Source organism: Paramisgurnus dabryanus, chromosome 21, assembly GCF_030506205.2.
Source record: "Paramisgurnus dabryanus chromosome 21, PD_genome_1.1, whole genome shotgun sequence".
In the NCBI taxonomy this organism is placed as follows: Eukaryota; Metazoa; Chordata; class Actinopteri; order Cypriniformes; family Cobitidae; genus Paramisgurnus; species Paramisgurnus dabryanus.
The window spans coordinates 20,699,905-20,713,571 of NC_133357.1; the positions used below are offsets into that span (position 1 = coordinate 20,699,905).

Sequence of the window (13,667 nt, forward strand, 5' to 3'; positions counted from 1 at the left end):
TGTACATGAGTATCTGAAATCATTATAAAAAAAACTTGCTTATATATTTCAAAATCAATCCTAGAATCAATTACTAAAACATCTCACCTCCAAGGCAATACAGCTTGTACTCATTGCGTCCTTTCCAGTGGCTACCAGTGGCTCGTCTCTTTGTGTTTTCATAAACCTTTTATTGACAATTTTTGTGATGTTGTCAGTCGCAATCAAGGCTCCAGGAAGGCATTCGGGTTTTGGTTCGTCCACGGCTCCTGTCCTGCTGCAAACATTGCGAATGAAGTCCTGCATCATGCCATACTTCGGAGCTCCTGTTTCTCCCAGGCCGATACCCATGCTAGGACAGGAGGGTTTGCCAGCAGCTTGTCTCCCTGGACACGGATCTGCTCTACATAAGGACTCAACACTTCCCGAATGTTCCACCACACTGAAAAGACTGGATAATCCATCATTGACGCCACTAAGTACTGGACTGTCACGGGTGGTGGTGGAACGTGCCCAAGCGGAACCATTCTGAGATCCGTTACGGTTATTCAGATTCCAGACACTACGTTCCCTTGAAGATGTGGAGGAGGTCTCAAGTTTAGAAGACGAGGTGGATACCCTGCGGGTAAGTTTAGGTGAACCATATTTGGGTGAGCAACAGGGTCTATCTATGCGGCTGTGGACTTTGTCCAGTGAGGAAGAGATCTGTCGAGAACGTGCAGATACAAGTGAGGTGGACGGGCGAGGAGACCACACTTTCCCTTGAAGGCCTCTAGTTGTCGGAATGGGGCCGTCTGTTTGTAGGCCAATGCTGACGAATTGCGTTGTTTGCGTTCCTGTGCTAGAAACACCCACAGTCTGGCTCCCAGTATCTTTGCTGCACTTCCTCTCCAGGGAACTGGAGCGTATGGCCTGTCGCACACAGTTGGTCATTTCCTTCATGTCATCGCTAAGGTTCCCTAAAATCTCAAGTCCGTGGAATGGAGCAGAACCTCCCGTCCGTCCCTCAAGCAGGTCTCTATGCTGCTGTGAAAGTGAACTCAACCACTGCTCATAAGCTGATGATGAAGTTGCCACTAAGGGTGCAGATACAGGGAACTGGTCTGATTGGTCCATCATGGCAGCGTCCCTAGACCCAAACCCTTGCTGGGACATCTGCTGGGTCTTTTGCTTGGCCGACCTCCTTTCCATTCTCCGCACCGTTGGAGGACTGTAATATATGCGGATGCCAGTCTTATCCGGAGCAGTGTAGCTTCTCTGGACGTACTCCTTGCTTAGCTCCAATCCTGGGAAGCTGCTGTTGGAGTTAGTGCTTGGGCAATCCCACGTCTTGAATTGGTCACCTTTCTCCAAAATGGCAGAATCGCCGGTCAGGTACTTCCAATTCTTGTTGTTGAGATCGCTCAAGTCAGTACGTGTCAACAGGAAGGCATGAGCAGAAGAAGGGTGCTCTACAACGTTCTCCTCTTGTACTCCACTGACCTTGTGACCAAGAAGTAAGAGACTGGTGTCCAATAGATTCTTACATTCTGAGAGGGCGGAAATTGATTTGGTCCTGTAAGAAAGTAAAGAGGATTATAAAAAAGATGAAATGTGTGTTGACAAGAGAGGGGAGTGAGTTATACCTCATGTATGGCATTTTACCTTTGTATGGCTGAACTGTTGTTGGCTCCATCTGTTGATGTTTCCTTCTCTGAGGTTTTATCATGAAGGGGCTGAAATGGAAACAGTCTATTTTAGTGAAGTTTAATAGAGCCTTGGTCATCCCCCCTCACAGTTCTCCCATTCAGCTATGTGGTATAACTGAGTCAGCTTATTCTCTTCAGGAAATTAGGTCATTCGGCTAGATTTCTCTGTGGGGGTAATGACTTCATAATGTCCATATAATCAAAATGACCCAAATTCTCTCAATTATACATGGTGGATATCATAAAAAATAGAGTACTGGGCTTAACTGTCAAAAGAAAAAATATGCAGAAAGGGACAGAAACATAACCATACTTTAATTTACAGTGCAGACACACTGACCACACTGTCTGAGGCTTTATTCCAGTTTTACTACACGCTCTTTGAGTCGCCACATGGAAATGCAAAAGCAGCAGTTTCAGACTAAAGTGATGTAACATGCGGGGAGTGTGTCTGCAGGCGCTCCGAGGAAGTGTTCAAAGATAATGTCATGTCCGTCTATTATGTGGAGGAAGCACAGGGCCAGTGGAGGAAGTGTGGGGATAAAGTATTTGCAAGATAAATAAAGTTTAGCGTGACGCATCCTCACTACCCGCCCAAACATTTTTAAAGGGCTTAGAAATCTGTTTTGCTTACAAAGATGGTGATTTATAATTCCAGACTCCAAAAAGTACAGTAAAAGTGTCATAAAATCTGTAATTTTGTTAGTAAGTAGGTCTTAAGTTTTACATCATTACTTGGTTTGGAATATTGAGAAAAAGTTGACTGAATTGCTGTTTTTGGGAGCTTGGCATTATAAATCACCATCTGCTTAAGTTTGTAGAACATCATGCTTATGAAAAATCACAAAAACAAGATTTGAACAGAAAAATTGACATGACAAAATAAAATTGCCAATTTGATATGTGAGTGTCCCTGTGGCGACCGCTGACCTGTGTGCCTTTGCTCTGGGCTTCTCGGAAACGTTGTTCCCACTGGCTTCTTTCCTGGTTAAAGTGCTCCAGAAGCTCCAGTCTCTCTCGACTCCAGTTCCTCTCGTTGATCTGCAGCTGCTTGGTGAGGTCCATCACAGCAGCGTAAGAGTCCGCCAGCAGGTGTTGATGCTCCTCTCGCTCCTTTTTCAGCGCTTCTTTAAGGTCAGAAGGATCTTTTTCACCGCCAGCCACAGACACCTTCCCCACCTTTCCTTCCAGCTGATGAGTAAGACAAAAAGATAAAGAGTGAGATCAAGAGTGGATCCGTGAAAGACACCAAAAACAAGTAACCATGGGGAAAGTAGATCTCTTAAAGGAACCCACCACAATTTTCAATATATTACTATGTTCTTACCTCAACTTAGACAAATTAATACATACTTTTTTAAATGTGTGCACCTTTAATCTTTGTACGGTGTGTCGTGAATGTGTTAGCATTTAGCATAGCTCCATTCATTCCTAACCTCAATCTGTTCCTAAATTAGATGTGTCCAATTAGATGTTTGTGATATTTCATTATATTTTGCATTGTTACTAGCAGTAGTAATTATGAATCCTGTCTTCCTCCATTCGCATTATATTCATTCTCATTGCTTTTTCAATTGGAGTTGCTAATCTGCAAAACTCATAAATTTTATGAGCTTAAGCAAGCCTGGTTATTAAAACGCAGCCCCTGCTGGGAACACATCAGACAATTTTGTGACTTGCTTCTCACGCTGATAATGTCTAATGAGTTTTGCTCTTTACCGAACAAAGAGGTTAATGGGTTGATGTGGTTTATTAAAGAGGTTGAAAGACATTTATTCCAAATACTTCCCCATAAACCATAATGATTATGGGAAAGTGGCAACCTCGGATCTCTGCAGCTTCACATCTTGCAACACAATGCCACATTGAATTTTTCTGGCATTGTGTAAAATCTGCTTTCTCTACAGGATGTTGATGTGGCTTTCATAGTAATTATTTTCGTTGCCATCAGAAGTGAACATTAGGTGACAATCGGGAGCATCAACAGGAGACTTTATAGCATTACAGTAACAGAATTACATCCCCCCTGGTATTAATAAGCTGTCATGTTAATGCGGTGATTAATCATTTGTCTGTGACAGGTTGTTATTAGTGCCACAGTTAATTAGGGTCACAGTTAATACTATGGCATTAGGTCGCTCCTCTCCCCTTCCTCCCTTTACCACCCTGCACCACAGTCTTACAAAAACAAAGGAAGTGCCAATGAAAAGGAGGCGTGGTCGAGAGGAAGGCAGCCCTGTATTCTCGACCTATCAGAGCAGTGATGTGAAAGCAGCGATCGAGTGGTTCATTAGGTTCGTTATAGAGCCCAGGAGTATTTCTTTGAACAAAATATGTCTGTGTGTGTGTGTGCGTTGCACTGTGAAAAGGAAGGAAAAGGAGTGGTGAGTATTTTGTCTAATGTACCGTAACAAGACTGAACGCATGTTCTTTGCATGTTTAAAGTCACATTGGCTGTGTTAACATGCAAAAAAATTGTCAATCCGACTGTATTTAATCCCATTGCAGGTTAAGACAATACAATTTACATGTACCCTAAACATTGCAGTCTGCACAAGCGCACAGCCAGGGTTGCCAGATTCGCGTATCAAAACCATCCTAATGGACTAGCCCAAAAACATCCCAAAGACTATTTAGAGCCCAAATACCAATAATTAATCAACAAAACTCGCTGAAACAGTTTAAAAGTACCCCAAATCTGAAGTCCGCAAAAAAGCAGAGGACTTGGCAATGCAGCACACAGCATCTCTTGTCGAGTTTACGCTCTGGATAAATTAAAAAGTCAAAGTTGAGTCTGAGAAAGTTGTTCTTAAGAATACATGTATGTTATGAAATGAACGCTGCACAATGTACAACAGGTGACCCTTGTTATCTTAACTCTTTCATCGCCGGCGGGTTTTTTCCCCAGAAAATGTTCTTCTTTAAATAAACATACAATATATCAAATGAAAGAACAGACCCTCTGCTTTCAAAGAAAAAACATTTCATCCCACCTTCATTACACTGTAAAAAATTATTCATTCAATTTACTCAATTTTTAAGGTAAGTGGTTGCAATTAATTTATTTAAGCTACATTTAAAAAAAGTTTTTTATTTTATTTTACTTTACTAATCTTTTTTGTTTAAATGTAGCTTAAATAAATTGATTGCAACCACTTACTTTAAAAAATTTTCTCTTTTTATCAGCTCTCAAATAACGGTAGGTTTCTTCAAAAACACAAAATATTGAGCAAAAAGCTGAGATAATTCCATTTTTGTGAAAGACTTTTGTAAGAGATCAGATTCAAAGCGATCCTCAAAACATACACGGACATGCAGCTGATTGCCCTAGGGTGATACTTTCGGGTTTTACAAGTTGCGGAAGAACGGTATTAATAATAGCGGTATTGTGAAAAGACAAAAATACTCATCATTGGCAGGGAAGCGTTTTCTCTTAATTGACGAGATAACTCGTCAATGGCGGCGAAAGAGTTAATAATGGGTGTTGCATGTTTTTGTGATGAGAATCATGTGATACGTAAATAAGAGGTAAATATAAGAGGTGAACATAAAGGGATAGTTCGGCCAAAAACAATATTAAACCCATGATTTACTCACCCCCAAGCTGTCCGAGTTGCATATGTCCATCGTTTTTCAGACAAACACATTTTCGGATATTTTAGAAAATGTTTTAGACCTTTCAGTTGATTAAATGTAATGTTACGGGGTCCAGCCATAGTCCACGACCTTCAAGTCCAAAAAAAGTGCGTCCATCCTTCACAAATTAAATCCAAACGGCTCCAGGATGATAAACAAAGGTCTTCTGAGGGTAATCCGTGCGGTGTTGTTGTAGAAATATCCATATTTTAAATTTTATTAACGAAAATAAATACTTTCCGGTAGCGCCGCCATCTTAGTCTCATCCGCATTCAGGATGAGAGCTTATGCAGCGTACGGAGGCTACTCTGCGGCTGCTCTGTGCCCCCGCCCTCCGAATTATACGTCACTAAGAAAAGTGCGTACACTACGCTAATACTCTCTCCTGACTCTAAGATGGCGGCGCTACCGGAAGGTAGTTAATTACGTTAATACAATTTTAAATATGGATATTTCTACAACAACACCGCGCGGATTACCCTCAGAAGACCTTTTTTTATCATCCTGGAGCCGTTTGGATTTGATTTGTGAAGGATGGACGCACTTTTTTTGGACTTGAAGGTCGTGGACCCCGTAACATTACATTTAATCAACAGAAAGATCTAAAACCTTTTATAAAATATCCGAAAATGTGTTTGTCTGGAAAACGATGGACATATGCAACTTGGACAGCTTGGGGGTGAGTAAATCATGGGTTTAATATCGTTTTTGGCCGAACTATCGCTTTAAGCACAATTCTTCTGCGCATGTGCACAGGGTATTTTTGCATCTGAAAAAAAAAATACTAAGATTCAAACGTTTACATGCTTACTTTTCTCCTGATCATCGATCACAGATCAGACTACACCACCCACCATCAATACGATAGAAATTTGCATCCGATCGACTTCAATCGTATTGATTAAGGTGTTTACATGAAGGTTTTTTAATCCGATTGAGCCATCAATAATGATTACAAACGGATTCTTTGGTTGCATGTAAACGTACCTATTAAAATTGAAATTGAAAATGATTAACTTTCATCTAAAACGCAAATATCATCCCCTATTCAAATCGATCTCTTTTCTTCTGGTCAAGAGTTATGGTTCGTGGGTGGGGTAAAATATCACAACGATTTCCAAGTAGCACCATGGCCATGCGCGTAATTTGCACGGGGGTTACGGGGGTCATGACCCCCTCAAAAATCAAATCCAGCTAATATAACCCCCCAATATAATCACATCATTCAGATTAAAATAAATATGAAATGTTCCAAATGAACACTTTTGTTCGTTTTCTTTATTAATTTCATTTGCCAGCAAGAAAGATAGTATTATATTTTAAATAATCTGTTATGTACCCCCCGCCCCGACTACTTGGTATGACCCAGTGCTGTAGTCCAATGATACGCAGGTAATACGGCGTATTCTCACTTCTTTTTCAGTCGGATTTGCATATACCCACTTCTAAACAGTGATTTAGTGCAGGGTATACGCAGGTATACGGCGTATTTCCACTTCTCTTGTAGCTAATCCAATCGCATGATGTGAATAAACGCAAATATACCCTAAAACACTCAGTAAAATAAGTTACTATGCGAGAGGAGGACCGAGGCACCGGATTCCCTTGAAATATGATTAGCCAAAACGCCATTGGGCTAGGTTCCCGTCATTCTGACAATGTCCAACGCAATTGGATTAGAGAACTGTCAATCACTACCTGGTTCACTGCCTGCCATCATCAAAGATGAAGCGAACTACTGAAACCTTTATTTCAGATTTACAAACAACATCGCAATGCTACATCTCCGTTTTTATCTAACAGTTCAAGCTAACGATAGTAATCAACATCAGTGTTGTTAACCAGCAGCTCAGCTAACGATTGCCAAGCGCCCTCGTCCGCTCCATCCGCCTCCCACACCCCAAGTCAGCGAGGATGTCGACAGAGATCCAGCCCGTCCCGCTACAGTTTCCAGCAAAGACGTCAAACAAAGTGAGCACTGTTAAATAACAGGAACTTGTACATTATGTTAATAACTTGTCGCAGGGCTCGAAATTACAATTTGCCCGGCCATCGTTGTATGTCAAAACTGTACTGACAATGAATCTGTTTAAAATCATTAAATCAGTTACTTGTTATGTCATATTTAGAGCTGCACTACCCAACTACAGTACTTGACATTAGGTTCCTTGACTAAAATATATAAGCATCCATTTAGAAACCCTGCATTGGGTTAAGATTGTCATATGTTGTAAAATGTATTTAAATACAGATTAAATACTGTTATTTTTATATTTTTATGAAAATATTAAGGCTTTTATCCAAAGCGACTTACAGCGCATTACAAAATATACAGAATATTAAAGTTTGTTAAAAAACGAATAAACTATAACTAATAACTATGAACTAATCTCCTAAAACATCATGCTTCCCTCATCTTTTAAGTTTTAGAATATAGTATTAATATATTTTTTATTAATGTATTAGGCCTACCTGCAATATTTGTAAAATGTCACCCAAAATATATAATGTTAGCATACTCTGGCCTACACTATCTGTTGCAAATCAGCTGTTCCAAAAGATAGTTTACAAGAGAAACTACTAGACCAGACTATGTGGAAGATGAAAGAATTGTCTAATTATAATGTGTGAACAGTTTCTTATCTGCTATTTCTTATCCTGGACTAAAAGTATCACTAATGTATTTATAATACAGGAAAGGCAAATTAGCATGTTACCTTTTACACAAGAAAATGATTTAATAAATAAATAAATATGCCGCGAGTTTAACCCCCCCAATGGTAGACCCAAAGTTACGCCCTTGACCATGGCCCAACTTTAAATGATCTAGTCAGTTCTCATTGGATGAAATTAAGTCCCGTCCTACCTTTTTCTCATTTCAGAAGCCATTTCACTCGGTATATACGTTACGACGAGGAAAAACGCTTTGGTAAAACATCATTAAACAAACCAATGTTTCGTATAGCATCTATTTGTTTCTCACCCTTATTTCTCAATCTGACCCCTCAACAATATCAATGTCTTTTTTTATCCCTAGCTCATTATTTAAAGTTAGTTCACCCAGAAATTAAAAATCATTTACCCATTACATCTTTTAATGAATGCACAGACCATGACTAGTTGCTTTTCCATTACCTTCCAAATTACGCTAATTGAAATGAAGAATTCAAAGAACGGCCAATGGAAGTATGTCAGTTTCACAAAAACGCTTTTGATGCTTGCATGAGGTGGTTTTTCAGGCAATTCAATATCACAAAACAGCAAATGTGACTTACGTGCAACAGCCACATGATCGTTTTTTAACAAAGGGGATTTTGTGTTCCACAACCTAGAGTATGCAACAAGTATAATGTAATTTCAATTAAATTTCATTTTATTTATATAGCACTTTTCACAATTGTTTAATTGTTTCAAAGCAGCTTTACATTAGTAGCAGCTTTACATTAGTAAATATAAGAGGCGTTCCTTTCTATTAAATGCTTAGATAACACGCCTGCATCTCTTTTGATCAAAATAATAAGTAGTGAAGTGGCTGCGATATTTGTAAACATACCAACATCAATTGTCATGATTTTTGCAATGACTTTATGTTTTAGTTGCATAACATCGGTTAATGAACATCATTATTTCGCAATAGTTTTTATCAACATTGCTTATTTTTTTCACAAATCTGTAATGGAAACCAAGCTATAGTCCGTCAAGATTTTCAGACTTTTAACCACATTCTGCATGGGTCATTATTCAATATAATTGCAGAATTACTTTAATGGTCTTTTAATTATTTTTTTCTTGACAGTCCTTTGTCCACTTTCACTGCATGGAATAGATCAGCTCACATATTCTTCTAAATGTCGTCTTCAGTGTTCCACAAAGAAAAAAAAAGGTCATATGGGTTGAGAATGACAGGAAAATGAGTAAATGATGACAGAATTTCATTTCAAACTATCATTTTACGTCTTAAAGAACATTGCGGTTATGAATGCGTCCAGGAGCGGAGATATTAAACTCATCTTTCACCATCACGCTCAGCAACAAAGCCGTAAGCAGCACACACTGTAAACACACATCTCGCCCCACATCATAACACCCTAACTGCTGACACACTGCAGATGGCTTACACAGACTACTGGTGCACGTCCTGACCAACACCGGCTCAAATGAATATCAAATAACAAAATTACAGCTGACATTCTGATCATTTCCGCCTGTTTCACAGCACACTGACTGGGAGCTAATCTGACAATAACTAGGGAAATGTATCTGGCTCCGGTGTCCAATTGCTTCTCTGCCAGAGGTTTTCATAATAAATCTCCCAAGAGGAATTACTGTAATCTTTGTGTGTTAAATCAATGACTACAGGCCTAAAGAGCAGGAGATAAAACGACTCAAGTGTGGCGAGGCATTGAAATCAATGCTAAAGTAATTACTTTACACCTACACTGTAAATTATCTATACAATTATTCACCTCTGTGGACTCTTTCAAACATTATCGTCTTACAGTGTATTTAACAAAGATGTTTTTACGTACTCACTGAGACCATAGTCTATCATGTTAAAGGGGACATTTCACAAGACTTTTTAACAATGTAAAATAAATCTTTGGTGTCCCCAGAGTATGTATGTGAAGTTTTAGCTCAAAATATCATATAGATAATTTATTATAGCATGTTAAAATTTCCACTTTGTAGGTGTGAGCAAAAATGTGCCATTTTTAGGTGTGCCCTTTAAAATGCAAATGAGCTGATCTCTGCACTAAATGACAGTGCTGTGGTTGGATAGTGCGTTATTATCCCCTTCTGACATCACAAGGGGAGCCAGATTTAATGACCTATTTTTTCGCATGCTTACAGAGAATGGTTTGCCAACACTAAGTTACTGGGTTGGTCTTTTTCACAATTTCTAGGTTATAACACTTAAACATGGAAAAATCTAATTTTCATGAAATGTACCCTTTAAAGTCCCCCGGCAGTCGATAACTTTAAACTCATCTTCGAGCATCATAATAGCATATGTAAAAGTTTTATTTGTCACAGTACTTTTTCATGCACTCTTTTGCACCACCTCGGACCATAGATATATATGTAAATAGATGCTACATTCAGCCGTTTCAGACTCGTAACTGCCAAGTTACAAATTTAAATTAACAAAATACATATTTGAACTGCACGTTTGCAGCACTAATATTTTTCAGCGCTGATGTTAACAGGTTCTGTTGCAATCGAGTCCATTTATAATAGCTATCTCCCGAACTACTGATCCCCTCATTTAACTGTGCTGATTGATTGGTTACATGTCTTTGAAAAACTCAAATTTAATGAAAAAATACTCATCAAGGTTTATCTAAAAGCATATTATAAACACCACATAGACATACAAACAACACTAAAAACTTTAGTTTTTCCACATAGGGACTTAAACTATAATCATTTCAATATTCATTTAAAATAAACAGAAGATGATGGCATGCAGTATTTACCCCACTGCAATAATTTTAAGAGGAGCATCTCTAACCAAAGATTTGAATCAAGGAAGAAATGCCGATTTAGCCAATAGAAACCATGGTCCAGCATCTGCCATGACCTAACAGTTCGAGACGCAGATACTCACCTGAGTGATGATGCTCTTGAGTTCCATCCGTTCAACTTCCCATGATGCTTTTGCACGGGCAAACTGCTGCGTTAACTCCTGCGAACTCTGACGCTCCTCACGCAGCTCAGCGCTTAGATCCTGTAGCGCCACCTTCAGATCAGACAAAGTACTGCCAAACCCGCTGGGCTGCTGTGTGAACAACAAAATTTGGGAATTACTTAGATGTCCATAGCATTTACATTTTATGCATTTTGAAGATGCTTTTATCCGAAGTGACTTACAGTGCATTATAAGGTATATATATTTATTATCATCATATATGTTTCCCAGGATTCAAAACCATGACTTCTGTGCTGCTAGCACAATGCTCTACTACTGAGCTATACAGGATATCATAGTGAAGACAATTACGGGGAATACAAATATTGCTTTAACCCGGTAAAGAAGGACATTATTTTATTTTACCAATCTGAGGTCACCTAAAACAATAATTCTGTCATTATTTACTCTGCATAATATGCTAAAAATCCTTATTTTAATAATTTTTGTTCAAAACACATAAAGTAGTCCTTGTAGAAGTTAGGTTTGAACCAACATCATAGTAAGGACATTATGTCAGCATATTCATTTTTTGGCAAACTATTGGTTTTAACCCACCAGTGGGCACATTTTCTCTGCAAGGCTATGATCTTTGGGTGTGGCGTTAAGTGGTTGCTCCTCAGCAGCAGACATCTTGTTGTCTCCATAGTGTGTAGAAAGCCCATCTTCCTCGAGCAGGAGCCGGAGATCCTTCACACTATTAACCTAGACAAAAAGATATTTATGATGTATACATGAAGTATACCACACTAATGGATCATAATTTCTCAAAAAAGGTACCTCCAAAATATCCTTGCTCTCCATGTCCAGTTTTTTGCCCACCCTCCACTGTTTGAGGAGCCAGCGTAGTTTAAGGCTGATGAGGAGCAGACTCTCCTTGAGCTGCTGAGATTCCTGCACCAGCAGGTTCCTCTCCTGACACCACAGCTTCTGCTGTAGACGCGTTTGAAGGCTCAGACTCTGCAACTGGAAGTCTCGACGTAGGAGAGCCTTTTGATGCTCTTCTTGAAGCTGGAAAGACAGAGTAAAAAATCAGTTTGCCACAGGTATAGCTAAAACATGGTAATGGCACCCCCCATGTTATAAAGCCTGGATGAGTTTCATACTGTTCCATATTAAGGATACATTCCCTGGCCCCTTAATCCCAATGGCAATTCCAAAAAGTATGGCCACCCTTTGTGGATCTCCTCAAACCAGAACAGTGGTCTATTATTACTCATTTTGATTGTACTATTTTTGTTTTATATGTGATTTTATACTAATTTTTTTGTGATATATGTTCTTATATGTGTACTGTTATATGCAAAATTCAAAAGAAAAGAAAAAAAAAGAAAAAATATGGTAATGTTGTTCCAGGACGCATAAAATATGTCCTACTTGGCAAAATAAAGCTCCTATCTTTATACACTTAACATTCAAGGGCAACAGCTCTGGTGGACATTCCTGCAGTCAGCATGCCAACTGCATGATCCCTCAAAACTTGCAACATCTGTGGCATTGTGCTGTGTGATAAAACTGCACATTTTAGAGTGGCCTATTTTTGTGGCCAGCCTAAGGCATCACCTGCACAATAAAAATGCTGTCTAATAAGCATCCTGATATGCGTCAACTGTTAGCTGAATGGTTTATCTCTGCAAAGCATAAGTACTCACTAACACAGATTTAGACAGATTTGTGAACAATATTTGAGAAAAATAGGCCTTTTTTAAAGATCTAATTTAGCACACAATGTGTTAGCATGCGTCTGGCACCTGAGAGAGTTTGTGTGTGTCGCTGTGGCGTGCCTGTCTCTCCTGCGACAGCGCGTCTTGCGCACCCTGAGCCTTTTCTCTCTCTTCAGACAACAAAGCGTGAAGCTCGCCGACCTGCTCTGATAGCTGGAAAACAACATGGGAAAAGAGAAAAATCGAGCAAGATTAGGTTACTGTAGCTATACAGTGTATGTAATACAAACAGCATTTCAAAATACTTCAGAGGTATTTAAGGTCTTCTAAGGCAGGACTCTATTGACATGACATATTTTTGTATATTTGTAACTATTTTGCATGCATATTTTTCTAAATTCTGTCTGTGATTTATAGATTATTTTATTTATTGCAATGCATTCTGGGATTCCAGAAGAATTAGAGAGCATACACTGTTTGTGATAACACATTTGTGGTAATAAAATTTGCTGTCAGTGTAGAAGTGTTTTTAACAGAACCATTGATATACAACTAGAACAGCATGTTTGTGTGCATATAATGGCTCACCAGATCAGCTTTGATTCCCTGTTTGATGTCTGGCTCCTCATCCTTGTTGCTGTCTTTCTCTTCTTCTGCGTTGCATGTGTGAACTTTGCCCTCACAGTCTGGCTGGTCTCTAGAGTCGGGCTGTTGCATGCATGCATGGGCAAGTTAATGAAGGAAAAACAAAAAAAACAACAATAAAAGAGTATGACAGAGGACAGAGAAGATATATGGTCCACAAGAAGAATATGATAAAGAAAAGTGAGGCGGTGTAGTGTAAGTACAGAAAATATTTCATTTGAGACAAAATGAAACAATCAAGGACATGAGACAATGAATACCCAGAAAACATCTCACAGGATGATGAAAAGTATGTATAGGAAAAACAGTTTGGTCATTGTGGCATGAGACAAAATGGCGAATAACAACAAAACAATGAATAGTAAA

General features: G+C 39.0%; 1 protein-coding gene across 2 annotated transcripts in view; it reads right to left on the reverse strand.

The window, feature by feature from the left end:
* Nucleotides 1–13,667, reverse strand: part of mtcl2 (microtubule crosslinking factor 2) — a 62,867-nt gene that overhangs the window by 4,289 nt on the left and 44,911 nt on the right. The window contains exons 6-13 of one of the 2 annotated variants that reach the window (XM_073812935.1): nt 13,245–13,364; nt 12,744–12,869; nt 11,773–12,003; nt 11,551–11,697; nt 10,912–11,079; nt 2,598–2,858; nt 1,624–1,694; nt 88–1,534 (exon numbers count right to left, since the gene is read on the reverse strand). In XM_073812935.1, coding sequence (XP_073669036.1) covers nt 88–1,534; nt 1,624–1,694; nt 2,598–2,858; nt 10,912–11,079; nt 11,551–11,697; nt 11,773–12,003; nt 12,744–12,869; nt 13,245–13,364 — 2,571 coding nt within the window. Of the gene's footprint in view, nt 1–87; nt 1,535–1,623; nt 1,695–2,597; nt 2,859–10,911; nt 11,083–11,550; nt 11,698–11,772; nt 12,004–12,743; nt 12,870–13,244; nt 13,365–13,667 lie in introns of both variants that reach the window. The other variant, XM_065286199.2, reaches the window with a different exon arrangement.